At 38.9% G+C, this 19,909-nt stretch overlaps 1 protein-coding gene across 1 annotated transcript in view; it reads right to left on the reverse strand.

Annotated features, from left to right (window-relative positions):
* The window catches only part of LOC134534392 (DNA-binding protein D-ETS-3), a 152,497-nt gene that overhangs the window by 42,896 nt on the left and 89,692 nt on the right, over window positions 1-19,909 (reverse strand). Inside the window, exon 11 of the mRNA XM_063372857.1 lies at window positions 14,160-14,368. Coding sequence (XP_063228927.1) covers window positions 14,160-14,368 — 209 coding nt within the window. The remainder of the gene's footprint in view (window positions 1-14,159; window positions 14,369-19,909) is intronic.

Below are 19,909 nucleotides of genomic sequence, written 5' to 3' on the forward strand. Positions count from 1 at the left end.
GCAGTGGCGTATCCACAAGGAGGGGCACGTATAATGAGCGGCGCAAGAGTGATCTGCCTGTAGACTGCCGTAGCGAAGTACGGGTACATTAGTTGTACGTTGCGTGCACGAGTCGGGAAACCATCGGTGCTATTCATTTTCTCTCCGGTACATTATACAGCATTGTAATAAATTTTCACTGAATTTTTTTTATTTACCATTACTGTAAATGGGAGATGTGGCTTAATTTTTTTTCCATTAGTATAGCCGTGCGAAGCCGGGTCGGGCAGCTAGTAGAGTCATAAAATTGTAGCTTCTTATCCAAGAAGCTTGTAGCCTTGCAGTCTCGTAGCATCGTAGTTTTGGAGACATCGGGCCTCGTAGTCTTTTAGTCCTGTAGCCACGTAGTCTCGTAGCCTCATAGTATTGTAGTCTTATAACTTCAGAGCCAAATCGCCTTGTAGCCAAATGTTATTGGAGCAGTTAGGCCTAAGACAGCTGGAGCCGATGAATTTTGGAATCAATGACTTTGGGAGCTAAAGGCTCTTGGAGAAAATGACTTTAGGAGACAAAGACTGTTGAAGCCAAAGACTTTTGGAGCCAATGATGTTTGGAGCCAAAGATTGCTGGAGCCAATGACTTTTGGAGCAAAAGACTGTTGGAGCCAAAACAGTTGGAGACAAAGACATTTGGAGTCAAAGAAAGTTGGAGTTATTGTAGCCAACCGTAAATTATAGATCGCATAATACTGAGTTGAATGTTTGTGTAAATGTACATCCGTTTCGTTAAATGTATGTGTTTAAGCCTGTATTATCGTATCCTACTGTTGATATCGTATATCTGTGGTGAGATTGTATCTCTGTGACGAGATCGTATCCATTCAATGAGATAGTATTCGTGTGACGATATCGTATCCCGGAGGTGAGATCATAATATACCTGTGCCGTATCGCTGTAAGAGATCGTCTTCTGCAAAGTTGAATTTTCGTACAAATGTGTGTCCTTTTCGTTAAAAGTGCTTCCTTTTTTTGAATGTGCTACCAAATGTGCTTATGTTTTATGACAAATGTGATTCCTTTCTTGAATGTGCTTTCGATTGTGCTTCTTTTTTTGATTATGCTTCCAAATGTGCTTATTTAGTTGATTGTACTTCCTATTTTGCTTCCTTTTCGCTGATTGTGCTTCCGATTAAGCTTCCTTCTCGTTGATTGACCTTCCGATTGGGCTTCCTTTTTGACTGTGTTATCAATTATGCTTCCTTTTTGTTGTTTGTACTTCTTTTTTTATTGTGCTTCCACTTTGTCGAACGTGCTTCCTTTATTGATTGTGCTTAGGATTGTGTTTCCTATTTTGATTGTGCTTCCAAATGCGCTTACTTTTCATTGATTGTGGATCGTTAAGTCTGTACTCAGGACATATTGGACTCGTGGTTTGGAGATATGCCTGGTCTAACTGTCTGACATAGACATGGACTATTTAAAATGTTCGTCGAGTATCATAAAAAAGCTATTTGTTCGGAGACTCTGGAGCTATAGCCTAACATTTAACAAGACCTGGTTGATACTTAGTCCAGGTTGTGAAAACTTAGACTTCCATGGTAGACACAGCGCCAATTTTTATTTATTTCGTATGACAGGTATCTTGTACAGAGTCGTTTTTCGTAGAACGATCGATTAATAAACTCTACAAAAGATGGGAAACAGAATTTAAAATTTATTTTAAGCTTTAGTACTTGTGCCGCCAACTAGTATTTTTGGCAAAATTTTAAATTTAAATATTTTAAAAAAATTTAATAATGTCACCGGTCATTCCTTTGCTGCAAGAACTTAAACTTGTTCCTCCTCCTGTTTACTCCCATTTAACATTTATCAGACTTGTCTCCCCAAGTTTTCCCAGCCAAAGATCCGATTTTTGCCGAGTCGTTTGACAGTCAGACTCAGTATAGCTTGATCTCCTCCTTGGCGCACGAATGTCGCCTGTAATCCGCCTCCGATCCGTGACGAGAACTGCTAGGTCCTGCAAGCTCTCAGGGCAGACTACTTCCAAGACCTCGCCTGAAGCGAGCACTTCTTGACATGATCGCGAATCATCTTCGCCAACTTTCAGTCACGCCTCCGGGTCCTGTAGACCGCCTTTAACCACTGTCATCAGCAGACACCTCGCCCCCCCCCCTCAAAGTTTTCCTGGGAACTCTGCCCTGGGGCTTTGACCGGCCACTAACCCGGCCAGGGTCGGCCTGTCCCCAAGGCCACGACACTAGTCCCAAATGTACATGCTTATGCCACCTGGTGGTAGTTTTGCGAATTACTTCCCCTGGGAGTTTGAACGCCCGCGGAACTCCTGCCCTCTGGCGTCTCCCGCAGTAACCAGTACCCAGTAGTTCCTTCCCAGGCCACCAGAGCGCTGTCCTAGTCCGCCCCATAAGCCCCATGCTGCTAGCAGTGGCCTCATTCGAGTCGACCTCTACTCGGTTCAGCCACACTTCAGTAGGTCGCGCTGACATCGGGCAGTATCGCCAACTTCGAGATATCGAAGTCTGCCTTTCTCGACAAGCACCTCGGTAATCTTTGGGACCTTTCGGTTCGAAAGCCGAAGCCTTCCCTCTTTCTTTCGTTAATGTCGCCTTTTAATTAGGAGTCTCGGCCGCCCCTAACTTGCTGCGCGCCGCGATTCGGGACTGACTGCTTCGTATCTACATCATCAGGACGACTCTCCGTTTTTCTTTAAGATGCGATCAGACTAGACAAGGGATGGTTCCTACAACGGTAGTGTTTAGGCGTTAGTCAGTCCGTATAGATCTAGCTCGTAAAAGTAGTCATTAATAAGTCATCGATAACAATTAATTTTCTTTAATATCATGGAAACGTCCGCGACAACCGCGAGATCGCGAACTCAGAACAACCGGGCAGATCCTGGAAGACATCACCCGGTTTGGTGAGTTTTTACTACCACCACTACCCGACCATCTTCGTGACTAGAAGGCATTTTCTGCCTATTTCACCAACTGTCTGCGAGTCAGTTCTGAACCTATGTGTTTCGGATCTGTTCACAGACAGGGTCCAAACGCCGGACCAGGGACCAATCTTCAGTTACAAGCACCGGGCACTTTCCAAGGACCAGATCAGTCTCCACGGGCCGGATGACTAAGGCCCCCTGACATCCCGTCAGCTGTTCCACTTCGCCCAGCATCCTTCAAAGCGCCAGCCTTTCAGTTTTAAAACCTTTCCGGACTAGCATCCAACCACGACGTTTCTCAGAACAGAAATCCAGAAGCTTCATAAGACTCTTTAAAATTTTTATTGTCACGAAGTTTATTTAAACTGTGTGAATTGTCTGTGTGCCCATCATTTCATTAATGCGATCTTAAATCCATGTTGTATATGTTTTCTGTTAATCAATTAATATTATGTACTTATATTATAAAACGAAAATAACCAAAATTAAAATAAAAACAGAGGAACTGATGTCTGGACGAAATAATTATCTTACCTTCTGAAACCAAAAATCCACGAGTTACCCCCAGTCATCAGGAGAGACAAACGAGGCGTAACATACTTTTATCACTGGCTGGGAATGTTCAAATTAATTTACAAGGCCACTTATCCTGCTCCTTTGTTACTTACTTCTTAAAAATCTGTATATTTCTACCAAAAATGTCTAATAATTTATCATTTATAAATAATGTATTAAAATTTTTAATCAAATAAATAATATAGGTTTTCAGTTTGTTCTCTGGTCAGTGCAATACAGTATATAACTTTCTAGGAATACCAATTTAAAATGTATTCTTTTTAATTATTGGCTCACTCGAGATTCTGCTTTCAACTATAACAGAATTCACTAACGAAAAACTGTTCGTATATCTTTCCAAGTCCACATTGTAACCCTAGCTGTGGCCGTCGTTGTTATACTAAGTTTCAAAGAGTTAACTTTTGAAGGAACATAAGTTCCCTTTTCTTTAATTTTTAACTAAAGAATTTTCTTAATAATGTTTTTATTATTTAACTTTTTTGAATTGATTAGTTTTAATACTTTTGTTTGAAACAAGTAGGTAGGGCCTACTCCAAAGTCGACAATGTAAGCACATTTTTATTAATTTTGTAAAATTTTATCAATTTATTTTAAGTATAAAAATTCAAGATGACATCCAAATAAAAATGGTAGAATTAAAAAAAAAGTGGGTCCCTAGAGAAACGTCTTAGTTGTGTTTGTGAATTCAGAGTAACGTTGATTATATCTTATGTGACTATTTAATTCTTAAAACCTCCTGTAATTTATTTATACCATGTACAATATTTTGTATTCTTATTTTCTATTTTTTAAATAGAATTTCTTGCTGAAATAATAATAAAAAATTACTACTTAAATATAAAATTTATAAGCCACAAAGAATGGAGGTATGTGTAATTAATTATGAATGATTTTAATATCAGTTCTTTCAACATTAGTACCTATCACAAGGGCTGAAACACCTTTGACGGACCGTCTTACTATTGTTTGGGAATTACTATATTTGGAGGGAACTTCAATTAAAATAGATATTCCCTGGAAGATAGTTTTATTTACTCTTCAAAAATGGTTTCAATAATTTCAATATTTCAAAAATAAGCAATAAAACTTATAAATATTTCTTGGATTAATTTTACGATATTAACTTTCGATCAAAATTTATGCACTTCTTTACATATATTTAAATAAACATATACTTTTTAAGAAGAGAGGCCCCTTAACAATAATTGTTATACTTGGAAAACCAATATCTAATAAAGCCATTTAGAATTATCTGTCTTTCAGATGTTTTATCATAATAACAAGATGCCACTCCTTATCTGTGGACTGTGGGTGTAAACACTGCAGGCAGTAGTTGACTTGAGCTGGACATGTAACAGAAAACTTAAGGAGAGTCGCCCATTGAAACACGATCTGACGATGGATGCAGAAACTGAGAGATAGAAGTGGTACACATTGTTCTAAACGTTGTTTGGGGGGGGGGGGGGCTGGTACCCACTGCACAAAAAAACAAGAAGAGTTAAATACAAAACAACTATATAGCTTTCTCTTACCAATACTGTGAGTAGGTCAGTCGTCTCACCATGACGATGACGGAGATGGCAGTTTTACTGAAAGATGACCCAGGGCTCGAAAAAGAAATTCACTACACTACATATTTAAAAAGTAGCAAAGTCCCGTTCGTCTGACAACTACATCCCGGAGTAGATGTCGACTCGTGCACAGACGAAGTGAAGTGGAGACCGGCCTGCGAACAACTGCCTGCCTCGTGCGGGGACAATAGTTCTTGCCACTAGATGGCATAGGGGGCTCCTCCAACGGGTGGGGTGTTGCTGGCGACAAAATGGCGGATGACACTGATGCCCGGAGAGAGAGGGGAATCATGCCAATGTCGCGGCGAGGAAAGATTAGTTGGGCGGGGGGCGGGGGGAATGCTTCGATGCTGAGAACCGTGCTTACTCAGGCCCGATGCACAGCGCCGTGGTGTCTGGTGCGATGGGAACAGGAGGCCGGATGCAACTGAAGATGCCGCGCCTGGATCGGGCGCTTGTCTAGTGATAACACGGCATGGATTGGTGTGACGCATCTGGCCGCGGTGGCCTGACCAACTGGTCAAACATTAAAGTTTAAATTATAAGGACTACCTGGAGTACATAAATGAATAAATAATTAATGATGTCCTCTTCGTGCTCATCAAAAACCTGAATAAATAAAAAGTGTAAAAGTGTGCCACGGAATCCCTAATTTTCGGCACACTAGAATTTAGAACAATCTAAAACTCTGATTGTAAAATGGCCACCTCTGTAATTCAATTAGAAAGAGGCTGCCAGAGATAAGGTAAGGCAGTACATGAAACAGCAGGAGGTCTGCAGCCGGCGAGGGCTCGTGTTTCTGCGCCGTGACTGTACTCGCTCCCCTCCGCGCCGAACACAACAAATATTGGCGGGCGTATTTTCCGGCCGCTAGGTCCGGTCTCTGGCCGCGCCTACGCACACACTCACACTCACACGCGCTCACGCACGCAGATAGCCGAAACACTAAAAGTGCAATTGTTTGGATTTATACGCGGGCATTGTGCCGGCGCGCGCGACCATCAAGCCAGGCCCCTCCAGGCATTGTGAGCGCGGGGGCAGATTTACAACAGGCGCGGGCCAGCAGTAACTCCCGAGCTCGAGTATGAGCTGATAGCGCGGCGTGAATCAGGCTGCGGCGCCGGTGGCGCTGGTAGCAGCGGCGGGACACGCCACCGTAGCCATAACCCGTGAGTTATAATCTTAGTTTATTTTACTGCTTTGATGAGACTAATTGGCACAGGGCCATTTTTGGTACATTTGTGTATGTGTGTGTTTGTACACATATATACATAAATGAATGTTTGTTTGTTTGTGTTTTCTTAATGCGTTTCTAAACCATTCATCCGAATGCGATGTAACTTTGCACAATTGATCTTTGAAACCCGAGGAAGATCACTGTACACACCGGATTCAATAAAGTTAAGTCTTATAGCAGAATTTAATTTTTTTTGATGATATCTAACCATTTAATTTTTAACGGAAAGTTCATCCCATCTCTAAGAAATTTTGCACACTTCACTTTTGAAACACCAATAAGGTTATTGTCTTGGTGTGATAACGCGCCAGTCGCATCCATGGAGGTAAGTCTATGGAGTGGGTGCTCCTTCTGAAGTTGAAGTCAACTGGTTAGCAATTGGCAGACTGGGGTGGTTGCGGCGTGTCGCGTCACCCCGGGCTGACTCGACGCCCGAAAAGTCCAGAATGGCGGCGTCCATTCACGCCACTCCTCGCGGCGACCTCTGTAAGCCCGGAATCCCCAGGCCGCTAAGCGGGGACAATAACCCGAGGCGGGAGGGTGTGTTGGTTGCGGGGGACAATCAGGGGGGGGGGAAATAGGTAGTGAGGACCCTAGTAGTTCGGCCAGACACGCGGGGCATGCCTCACGTCAGTGGCTGACGCGTGACGTCAGAGGCCGTGCGGGGCCCTGCAGCCAGCTCCGAACCTGGCGTGCGTCGCGGTCGTAACAATAGGATACATAGGTAGATAGAGAGAGAAGTCGGAGATGTAGAGGGAGATATAGATAGATAATTATATAGATATAGCTAAAGAGAGATAGCTAAAGATAGATAGAGAAGTAGATATATAAATAGATTAAGATATAGATATATATATATAGCGGGGTATTGAGGGATATATAGGGATAAATATAGAGAAAGGTATAGGGAATTAGAGAGACTGGTGCTTTATTAATGTGTATCTATTGCAAACAAATTACAAAATAATTGAGTGAAGCATTGAAATTCAAGCGGCCATTAGGACACATAGAGCTTACGTTATAAAGTGAGTAAATTATACCAGTAATAGTAAAGAATAAGTATGTTTGCTAAGAACAACTATTGCCAACATAAATATGTTGATGAGATTATGTGATTAAAATAAATTAAAAATTTGATTAATAACATATATAATTATGTAATTTTTGCAAAAGAAGGGAGTCATTAATATAAAAAATATTATTTCCTAAAGTGTGCACAATAACTGCTCATAAAATAGCTTAAAGAACGCTAAAGTAAAACGAATGTGTTTTTAGATTTCACCCAGCAAAAGAGTATAAGTGAATTGTGTGGGAATAGAGGAAATTAAAACTACAGAAAATCTGAAGGTCAGAGAGAACGTGGAATTTATGTAAATGTAAAGATAGAAGCCCAAAAATCAGTCAATGGACCAATTTTTAATTTAATAAAAGATTAGATTTCGGGGTCTACTTACTACAAGCTATCAGATAAGATGTATACGCTGAGATTTAAGTTTGTCTTCAAGAGAAACAAAAATATATTGAAATAATCCAGTTTTTAGAGACATTAAAAATGTAAGACCAAGTTGAGCCCAGATATTGATTAATCAGGGAATTTTATACATTAGGCCAGCAATGGTCTGAAACCTCTACGCATTTGGTCGGAGATACAGTGGCATTGTTATGCCTACGGGCGAAGTGTGGAGTTTTCTAATGAGTTCCAGGACATGAAGGCAGCAGACTCCTCGCAAGTAGTCACACAAGGCCTGCAGTGTTCGTCCGTGCTATTGTTGCGTTCACCAGAAATCAGTCAAGTTTCATTGCTGGGTTAGTCCATGTGTCATGTGTTTTGATTTTTTTGTCCAGAATATCTGTTTTATTTATGACTGAGTAAGTCCATGCATCAAACACTGTGTTTTCGTTTGAATTTCCGGAATATCTGTTTAGATTCATGACTAGATAAGACTGCGTAACTGAGTTGTCATTGTGTTGCACAGAACATGTTTAGTTTCTTGGCTGGGGGAGGCCGTGCGAGCAGTATATACAAGTATGTTCGGAGCCAATGCATTTATGAAGGGACTAGGGCTTGTGTCTTGCCAGTCGTAAGGATTCCGTCATGTTCGGGTGTGTCGGCCTCTCGCCCCCCCCATGGGCGGGACCCCGGCGGCAATCCGGGTTCACGTCACGTCCGCACGTTTTTTAATCTGTAATTATTGACGTGATAACGTCTTATAAATAGATGAACGCCGGCTGCACGCACGAAAAATTGTCACGTTCCGCCTGAGCCGAGCGTGCAAGGACCGGCCAACCACCCTGAGGGAAAATCTTCTATAATATAAAACAGGTTAAAACGGGCTGTTTAACTAATTGTTCGTGATTATAATTAAACAAAATATTGAAATTAAATTTGCAAAAACTGTAAATAATATTTGAAAATTAAAATGTATGCAATTTTTTTTCAATGTTTTCTTATGACGTTATCACGTAAAATTATCGTCCGTAAACCGACTTTACAGACAACCCCTTTTTTATTAGAAAATATCGGAAAATGATAAATAAATATTCAAACACTCATTTAATAAATTTTTTATAAAAAATGTCAGCTAAATTTGCCGCCATATTAAAACTCTGCAATTCCTAAGCTAGAAATTAAGAAAAAATCCAGTAATAATAAAAAAATTCCTTTTAAGTTACTAATTAATTTTATCGATTACGGTCCCCGGTTCGCTCATTGGTAGAAGCAAAAATTTTATTATAAAAAACTATTAATTAATAAAATATAAAAATACATTAAAGAGGCATAAATACTTCGTCTACTAGCCTCAAGTAGGCTAATGATAATTGGCAGGCATTTTGAAATGCTGTAATTATTAACCTATAAATTAGAAACAAAATAAAAAGTCATAAAAAATTCACCTATATAATTATTGATTAATTATTATATTCCCATTCCTAGTTCAAATTTTGCCCCATGCAAACATTTTATATTACCGAAAAAACACTAATTCAATTAATCATCCTCATTGCTAACAAGGACTCCTGTCAAACTGAATCAATATGTTACTCGGCCAAACTATGCCTACAATGGAAGTCATTTTCGGTTCTTTATATACACTTCAACCATGTAATGTCCAATTCCAGACTTGTGGGCCAAGCGTCTCTGAACCAAGAGGTCGAAAATTTCTATACTGGATATACCTTAGAAACAGTCAATGTCTCATGTGAAGTGTGTAGGTCAATAGAACCCGAACCACGAGGCCAGGTCATGTCTAATGATAGTCGTACAGACCAAAAGTATCCTGTTCACGAGACCTTCGACGATATCTGTTCAATATAAAAAAAATATATGACTTATTTCAAGCAGATAAGACAAGAGTCTTCAAACTGTCGTACAATCAGTATGAAATAAATATATTCCAAGAAAGTATAACAGCAAACTAATTTTCTTTTATACTAATTAAAGAACCAATATATTACAATAATTATTAGATCATGATAAGGTTTTAAGTTAATCTTTAAGCCTTAGTAATTTTAAATACACCATTAAATTTGCTATTTAATATCATAAATGAATATAAGACCATAATAAAGGAGTTACCTTTACTCAAAGTCCTTGAGAAATACTTTAAGAAGTCCAAGAGGTGCTGAACTATTAAGACATCACTCCTTAAAACAGACTTGACGATACACAACAACGGGAAGTATTTAAATTAAAAAAAAAAAAAACTTTCAAAAAAGGAAGCACATTTGTATCCACATTAAATAAAGGAAGCACATTTGGAAGTACATTCAAGAAAATAAAGCACATTTAGCAGGATATTTGAAACAAGGAAGCACATTAAAAAAGCGCATTTCGTAGCACATTCATAAAAATAAGCACTTTTGGATGCACATTCAAAAACAGGAAGCACATTTGGAATAAAATAAAGGAAGCACATTTAGAAGAACATTAAAAAAGGAAGAACATTTGGAAGCACACTCTAAAAAAGGAAGCACATTTGGCAGCACATTAATAAAAGGCACATTGGGAAGCTCATTTGGAAGCGATCTAAACAATTAAACACATTTGGAACTACATTTAAAAGAGTGAATCATATTTGGAAGGACTTCAAAAAGGCAGCACAATAAGAGGCAAATTCACAAAACAAGAACTTTAAAAGAAACCCTAAAAAAGGAAGTTAGTTTGAAAAAAATGATGCACATTTCGAAGAACATAAAAAAAGGAAACAAATTTGAATGCACATTCAAAATAAAGCATATTTGTAAGGACATTTAAAAAAGAAAGCACATTTGGAAGCACTTCAAATGAAGGTAGAAAATTTGTAAGCACATTAAAAAAGAATCAATTTTAGAAGCACATTAAAAAAGAGAGCAAATATAGATCCACTACAAAAAAGGAGGCACATTTAGAAGCACATTCACTGGAATGAAACAAATTTGGAAGCACACAAAAAAAAGTAGGGACATTTTAAAGAAAATTAAGAAAAGAGCATTTGGAAGCACAAGAAAAAATGAAGCACACGTGGAAGCAAATTAATAAAAATTAAGATCTTTTGGAAGAACATTAAATAAAGAAGCACACTCAATAAATGAAGCACATTTGGAAGTACACTCGATTGAGTACACGGGCTACTTCGTTGATATGCGTATAGTTTTCTCCACTAATCGAGGCCAGCAACAGTCTTAGACGATCAACCGAAATGTTAAGATCATCCCATGATGCGTTATAAATCACTTCTGCTGCCATCATCTTCCTGGTATGTTTATAATTAATATTTTAAAATCTCTGAAGTCTTCTGTTTTATATTCAGTCTCAAAGTCACTGTCACCATCATCGTAGCTATCAGTATCATCATCGACAACCAACACATTTTCCTACTCACCTGATTACTGTAAGATTTTGAAATCTTTTACGTGAAGCTTCTTCATCGTCTTCAAGATTACTTTCTAAGTGACCATCTGTTTTCCGAAGGTCGAAGGATTTTTTTAATTTCGGCTTGAATGTATTCTCAGTATGTGCTCATTTTTCGAATTAATGATTGCTGTGTATATTGTCCGGTCATGCTACTGAATCTGGTTCTAGGTGTTAGGTGTGTCGGTGTCTGCCATCTTGGATTGCGATATCATGGCTTCCATCATGGATTATCTGGCCTTTGACCTTGGCCTTGACCCCGCACGACATCTTCAAATCTGCAATTTTTATAAATGTAATCAAAGGTGCCAATTTTTTCCTAGAATATTCTGCCATTTTGAATTCTGTTATATTTAAACCTAGAACCTTTCATCAAATTAGATTCCACCATCTTAGATTCTCAAATTTTATGCCATTTGAATTATGACACCATGTTTATCATCTTAGCGGTTAAAACTTTCCACCATTTATGCCACATTCACCAAAGCTAATATATGTAACTGTTATCAAAAATATCAGAAAATGTTTTATAACATATACAAATTTTAGTAAAATTTTAATACAATTTTATTTTAAAAATGCACTTATGTAATGGACATTTGAGTCCTCAGCTCGAACCCGGTTGTTTAAAATTATCAAGGGGTCCTTCCAACATAGTGGCTGTTGGTAGACTGACCACCAACAACCTAATGCCAAGGAATATGTAATACACTAACCAGTATGACGTAATGGTGGTCATCTTGGATCCACTATCATGCTTTTGTCTGATAGAATTCGCCACTGTCATATTGGTTTTTTTACCTGCAAGAGCACAGTAATGTCAAACACCAGACCACTTTCTGTTGTATCATCCGCAATTTTTTTTGGTAATTTTGCTACCATATTGAAAATCAATAACTAGTAAACTAAAATATCGGGAAAAAATTCAAAAATCATTAAGAAAAAACCTGATAATATATTGACTGATTCAATATATTCCTGTCCTAGGTTCGTTCCTTTGTAAGAGCAGAAACATTTATTTTAAATTTAAAATATTTATTTTAAAAATATTATCTTCATTAATATTTTACCTTAAAAGTCAAAGTCCCAAGTTCAACAAAAAACAAATATTACAAACCATATTTATTTCACAAATCATACTCTACAACAAACAAGCCAACAAGTAAATTCTTTAACATTTCTCGATATCCGCATCTTTTACCCAAGAATTGAAGCCGTGGTATGGGACCCTACCACTTGATGTTGGATCACACATTTCTTCGTTTGAGAATTTTCTCCACCAAATAAACGTGGTCAAAATATTTATGATAGAAGGTCCTAGGCTGCGATTTACGAACGTGGGTAACATGGAAAAATTCGGGGCATAATGTCATTGACGTTTGCTTCATGCTTTCCTGAACTTTTGTTTTACGTGTTGGGAAACACTATTTTAAGCAAGTATTAATCATTAATGTTTTTAAGCTTCATTTTCGCGGCAGAATGTATGTTTCCACAAGATATCAAGTAACTTGTAAGTTTCATTAGCTATTAACTGATGCCATATCTTGGTGCGCCAAGATCTGTTAAACATCTTGATTATAAAGGCTTTGACGTAAATAATTGTTGAGTAGTGTTTGATTCCCAAATTCTTCAACAAGCCTTGAAGAACACATTGTAGAACTCTTTGCTGAGATCCAGTTGCAGGTGAAATGGTCCACGTCCATCGTAGTGGCCTTGGCTACATCAGTCGCCTCTGATGTCACAGGTCGGGCCCAAGTGAACATTCAATACACGTCGATGACCGTCAACGTGTACTAGAAGCTCACGTTCATTCGGGAATATGGTATAATTTCAACAAGCTTCGCCTAGAAAAAATCATCAAGTTCACACACTACAACTTTGTGTCGAAGGTATTGCCATCTTGAAAGAAGCTGAAATTCGCGAGCGATTCTGGTTCTATTCATAGTATATAGCCAACTGCCCTCAGTTCTTGGAATATGGATACTATTTCATTGTTGTACGAATAGTTTCCTGCACCGAGGGAAGCTAAGAGCAGTCTCAAACAATCGATCAATTAATTTGAGACGTCCCAATAGACATTGTCAAAGTACTTACCACTTTATAGCTTTTTTAAAACTTTACCATGTACTGAAGAGTACTATGTGACGTGTTCACTAAAGAGATTAGCTAGAATAAAGATTTTTTTTTAAAAAGATTTTCCTCTTAATGTAAGCCATCTTCTAAATTGTTGTCGCGGAAATATGCATGAGTAAGTGTTAGCAGTTTTTTTAACTCCTAAAATTCATCATTGGAATAGCCTGCAGGTCCTAGAGAAACAAAAATTCATACAGACCTGAAGTCCCATTAGTTTTATAATCCCATACAAGTATAATGGTTTTTAATGGTGAAAATTATATTTTTTTAGCACCAAACATCTGTTTATTTTGTTTCATCTACACTTATTAGGTTATGTCAATATTCAAACTCGTATTGCATTAATCTACTTTCCAGGATTTTGCATATTAATGTTCATCCGAACAGTATGGTATGCCTGGGTGGGACTCATGAAGTTAAGTTAGATAGAACAGCTGTACCTGGACATGTACATCACACACTGCTCCTTAAAAGATTTAAGTTCGTTGGCACAATGCATATGACACTATTAAAAAAATAATAACTATTTTCAAGGAGTGAACACATTAAAGTCAATCCGACGAAGAATAATGTCTTCATGCTCTTTCAAAGAAGCAAGCTCATTGACTCAATGCAGACATGCTATAAACCATTCTCTAAGTAACTCCTAGATGTTAACACATTAAAACTTACCCGATGAGGATGGAACACCTACGCAGATACTCCGAATTTGAAGTTCGTAGAATGTGGGTAGCTTGACATAAATAACCTTCACTGGTCCTCCAAGATGCAAGCTCATTAGCACACTTACTACCAGATGCAAGCAAAACAAAGCTCACCCGACGAGGATGGGATGCCTGCGTGGGGACTCATGAAGTTGAGCTTGGTGGAGTGGTGGTAGCTGGACATGAACAGGTCTGACTGGTACTTGTAGGCGGCTGGGTCGGCTGTCGCCGGCTGCGTAGCTGCCGCCAGGCCTTGGAAGTCAAACTTGTAGGCGTACCTCTTCCCGTGGACTTTCGTCATTATGTTCTTGTCATAGTAGTACCTGCAGCACAAACACACCAACACAACAAGTTATAATGCCCTTTCAAGCAATGTAGCTTTCCAAGCACTCAATCAATAAAACCATAAAGAATGTATGTTACCATTCTAGTATCGCTCAATAAACATAATGATAATAACATATTGTTAAAGACAATTATTGGTTGAAGTCAGTATCTATAGAAAGAATTAAAACTAAATTTTGGTAGGGAACTTATTGAGAGGAAATTAGCATGTACTTGAATCTAAAGTAGCTTGCTGAGCAGCTAAAAAAGAGCTCTGCTAGATCTCTCGACTATCAACTGGAAAGAGCTGTGTGCATACTAGTGGCTACTGAGGATTACTCGTATCTGCGCCTTTCCTCTGACATCTGGGTTCAGTTCCTATAGCTTGAACCAGGATTCATCGCAAGTGGAAAACATGATGGACAATGCCGTGCATAGGTTTTCTCAGCATACTCCTGTTTCCCCCTCCCACTCAATTCGTCAATTCCCCATAATCATCTCATCAACTCTCACCTGTAGACCCCGAAGTTGACGAGACTTTAAGCACTAGTTCATTTAGTTTCTTACTTCCCGCTCTAGATTTAAAAAAAAGTTCTTTAAATAATTTAAGTAAAGAATTTTATTCTTTTTGAAGACTTATTTCGCAAAAAGTAAAAAAAAAGTCTTTGTTAGTGTGTGTGTTGAATAGAAATATCCGATATTTTAATTGCATGTAATCTTATTATTATAGAACATTATTCAACACATCCTAACCCCTTTAAGATCGTAATGTCAAAAACGTTTAATGTTCACTTTTGTTGTTAAACAAATATCTTACAAAAATTTCTTTATGAAGTTGTTTGCAAATGATACTGGGAAAAAAGATGAACAGATAAACGGACTTGCAGTGTGATGCTACGGGTTATGTTCTACAGCTTTATACAGTGGCTAAGAATTAATGGATAAAGGTTTGAACTACTAAATCTTCTCTTAAATGAACTTATAGCCAAACATATCTATTTTTTAGTTTATAAACTAACATATTAGACACATATGTGTTTTTGTCTTACAGAATCTTCATCCTATTCAGTTCAAGAAAGGAATCATCTCCCTTTGGCACAGCTTACAGGCGTAGGCAGATTTAGAAGTACCTATTTCTTCTGGAATATTATCTTAATTTCTAGAAACTTATTGAACTTTATTTACCCAGTATTAAAAAAAACATTTACTTACATTACATGCAACGAAAATGTTTCAAATGATTAAAATTCAATACATTCAGCATTTGACATCTTAAGACCTAGTTTCATACTATGTCTTCTTAGGTAGTTGTGCATTTTTTGACCTTAAAACACTATATTTCGTCTCTCGAACTAATAGGTGGACGCATAAATATTTGTTCAAGACCATGTTTTAAGATCATATTTAAAAGGTTTAAATATGTTTGAACGAATTTGATTGAACCCAACTCCATAGGGAATTGCCCCCTAGTTTTACTTCGCTAACCCGGCTTTCTTAGGCGTAAGTGCTTTCCGTCTCGGGGCCCCACGGGCGTGGATGTGGAATACGTCATTAACGCAGTCGGGAAAGCCGTTAGAGCTCCGGCTATGACTATAGGCTGAGGCTACCCATCTCAGCATCGCCACCAGCAAGAACCTTCTGCCTCACTCAGCTAACCAGACCAACTTCGCCCTTATCCCTTATACCTTATCAGTGCTGCTGGCACCTACCCCGATCCACCACAGCACTCTGGGAGGCCCCAGTCTCTCAGAAACCCCGTGGTGCAGTGGAGGACTAGTCAACCTCTGCTAGCTGTCCGGGCTAGTACCGGAGCTGTGTCAGGGCTAGGGGACCCTCCGAGCTTGCTCCAAGCACCGAGTGCGAGACCCACCCTATCTGATCCTGGGCCTCAGTGGGATCCATTCACAAGAAGGATCATCCCGCACTTGTGCCAACCTAAGCAGTGTCTGGGTTAACAGTGCGTGTCGTTGCCCCGCGCGCACTGCAGGACCTCGAAGTTGTCAGGTCTCTCCCCTGCCCGCCCCATGGCGAAACCCAGGGGGCTTAAAGCCATTTGGGCCCGCCTACGGCACACTAGACTCCATCTCTATGGCCACCATCTTAGAAATGCCAAATATTTGACACAGAAATTAGGAAAACATTCCATAAAATCCCACGTTAATATTCTAATTTATTCGACCACCTCGGTTCGATACTTGACGAATGCCAAAAATAGTTAAAATAATAACAATTGGCATTTAAGTGACATTTTCTGAGAAAAAACAACAAAACTACAAATAAAAAAAATTGGTTGTCTGTAAAGTCGGTTTACGGACGATAGTTTAACGTGACAATGTCACAAATAAACATTGATTGCATACTTTTATGAATAAAATTGAATACTTTCTATTTTAATAATAAGATAATAAATACTTGAAAATATACTAGTAATCAGATTTTTAAAATGCAAGAATAATTAACCTTTATTGCCCAAATTGTTGTTGTAATAAGCAATGAAAACCACATTTACTTTTCACTTCACTTTATAAACAATCTACGAAACAGTTCATGTGTAGATGACTTGTAATTAATTTTAAAAACTGGCGTTTAGCTATAATTTTTAAATATAATTATGAACAAGTTTTCATGTAAATAAACTGTAATCAAATATCTATCATCAATTATATGCATCACCAGGCGCGTAAGAAGCAAATATTTAATTTGGGGGGGGGGGGGGGGCAAATGAGAGTATCTTTATAAGTGGTGGATTTAACAAAGGGAATGTCCGGGGGCTCTCCCCCGGTAGAAAAAAATTTTTATTCTAAGGAGCAAAATGGTGCTATTTAAGCACCTTTCGTACATAAAAATACAATGTACTGTAGCAGAAATTTTAACTTTTTTTATAACAAATTAACTCAAGGCTCGGCGTCACAAAACAGTGTTCAATTTTCAGTTTTGCCTCGTAGAATTAATTTTAAAGGCAATTTGTTGAATTTTCCTACTGCACAGAGTAGGCGAGTGAAGATGCTTATAAATAAATGCAAATCTGCTTGATAAATTCTTGTTCAATGATTTGTAGATTCAAAGAATTTTTTTTATACTCTGTAACACCCCTCGTGCCTCAAAATTGAATTATTTTGAATTAATTAAAAAGAGCCTTGGAAACTTGCTGGATAAAAAAAATAAGTTAAATAAATTGATTTACCAGAGGCGGCACGAGGTGGGGAACAAACAAAATTTAGGAACTTCCTGTAACAAGCAAGGAGGAAGTTGGTGGATCGTTAAAATCAATAAATAAAAACTACACGATTAACTTGATCTATAGTTTCCCTGTTTTATTTGCCCTGATGAATTATCTTGTTTCCATTACTTTACATACAAAAGGTTTTAACAAGTTTCAAAGATTTAAAAAAAAAACAAAAAAAACGAAAAGGGGCCGGCCCGCGATTATTTAAAACAAAGTACATTGTATTGATACATTATTACAACTTGCAAGGTTCTACTACATTAAATTTGTCGCTGATTAGTTTACCATATCAGTGGATTAAGTGGATAGTCACTTATCGCTGGTTTGTCTTTAAAAAGGGGGGGAATAGAAATAGAAACCATATCACCCGAGTCTTCCAGGTGTGGAGTTAAAAATGCCGAACTGTAGAATGGAAGGAAGCTGCTTCTTCTAATGGGTGGATCTCGGACTGCCGAAAAACATACTGATGGACAATTCGTCCACCAGTAGTTGCTGGATCTCGAATCTAGCTGAATATGTGCATCGCTGGGAGGTCGAACCCCTGACTGTAACAAGCCAAATCAAGACTGATTAGGACTTGAATACAGACAGTACATGGGGCAAGAAATGCCCGGAAAAATCTAAGGGGAGGTAGGGGAGGTCGCGAATTATCACTCACCAAAACAGGGGAGTTGCCTTCAAGCTGCCATCGCGGAGTCAGCCATGGTCCGTAGCTCGCGATTTGCGCGGCTGGGCGCGGATGATTTCTTCATAGTTAAAAAAATTAAAAGGGAAAATTTCAAAACAAAAAAAATTACTAACACTATGCAGACAGACTAATCTACTTGAATTTAGTTGAGGGATAGCATCCCCTATTTAGGACGATTACATAGTCGCTAGCGGTCGGATGAAGTCTTCCAGAGTCTTCTGAGCTCGCCGGAGATCTGTCTGCAAACGTGACGCGCGCTGATCTGTGTCGCGGCAAACCGCGTCTCGTAATTAAACAGGGGCGCCGGCTCTTACAGGTGGAGGGGGGTCTGGGCCGCCGAAAGATTCCGAACTTGCCCGAATGCGGGCGGAAAAAAAACTCTGGCAGGAGTTTTGAAGTTGGCATCACTGGGCGACAGTAGAGAACTCTGTCGGAGGGGTCTGAGTTGAAAACAATCGACTCGCCCACGGCGTCCATATAACTCAAGGGAAAGCAGGTGCTGCTCTCTGGCGCCCTAGAGGGTAGGCTAGCGGAGAAGTTCGCGACTTGGTCGCTAGGTAGCGCTTGCGATCAGTTTTGGCGCACTCGTTTTTTGCGAGGAGACCTTGAGGACGGTCACTGTTGCCCAGGGGGTTACGACCGGTCATTGGTCTTACTTGGAACTGAGAAGGGGGGGGGGGGTGAGGGTAAAATGCAACGCTGCTGGGAAACTACGTCCCGTCGTGCCTGCAGAGGAGCGAACTTAACACTAATACGTGATGAAAACGGCCAATCTCAGCTCGTCTCTGAGTACTGGTCGCCTGCAAGCTACAGGCTTGTCTATGCAGTTTGGGTCACGAAGAGAAATGATATTACAGGCTTGAGGCGTGACTGAAGGCGGGGGAAATGGTAAGCTGTCTGCCAGTCAGGGATTAGGCCAGCAAAATATCCGATACGCCGATGGGAAAGGGGCTTCAGAGCACTGAGACAAAGTTTAACTCAGAGGAGTACACCAGACTAACAAAGTAAAATCACACTATAGTAGAGCAAATAAAATTTCCACACAAAAAAAAATTTAAAATCATAATAAAAATTTAAAATATATCGTGTCGAAATTACTAATTAACGGCACAACTCAATGGAATAATCACGAGCGACGAGCGGAAAAAAATAATGTACCGACATACTAAACTTTAATGTTAAATAGGTAAATTACATATGGTTTTCGGGATCATGTAAAAATTCGTCTCAGTCTAAACTGCTCAAAAGTAATGAGTTAAAGGAATCCAACTCTTCTTTAGGACCTTTATCTTCACAGGCATTACAGCCTAATGTGCACTGCTTTTTAGGCGGTGGTTGTGATGAATTGCAGGACTGTGCAGAATGGTTGTTGAAGAAAAAGTTAATGCTTTTCTGAGTCATTGTACGCCACAAAAATTAAAATATTGTTATAAATTTCCTCCTTAAACCGTAAATGTTTTTCATCACTGCCATTCCGCACTACTCACTCACGATACTACAGATAAATAAGGTTATTTTAAACAGTTCTGTAGTACGGCTCACAAAGATTCTTGGACTTAAAAGCAAGACGTACAGCTGTTTAATGATGACTGATGTGGAAAGCGCTCTGCACGTCAGGTCGTTACC

Source organism: Bacillus rossius, chromosome 7 (genome assembly GCF_032445375.1).
Source record: "Bacillus rossius redtenbacheri isolate Brsri chromosome 7, Brsri_v3, whole genome shotgun sequence".
Lineage (NCBI taxonomy): Eukaryota > Metazoa > Arthropoda > Insecta > Phasmatodea > Bacillidae > Bacillus > Bacillus rossius.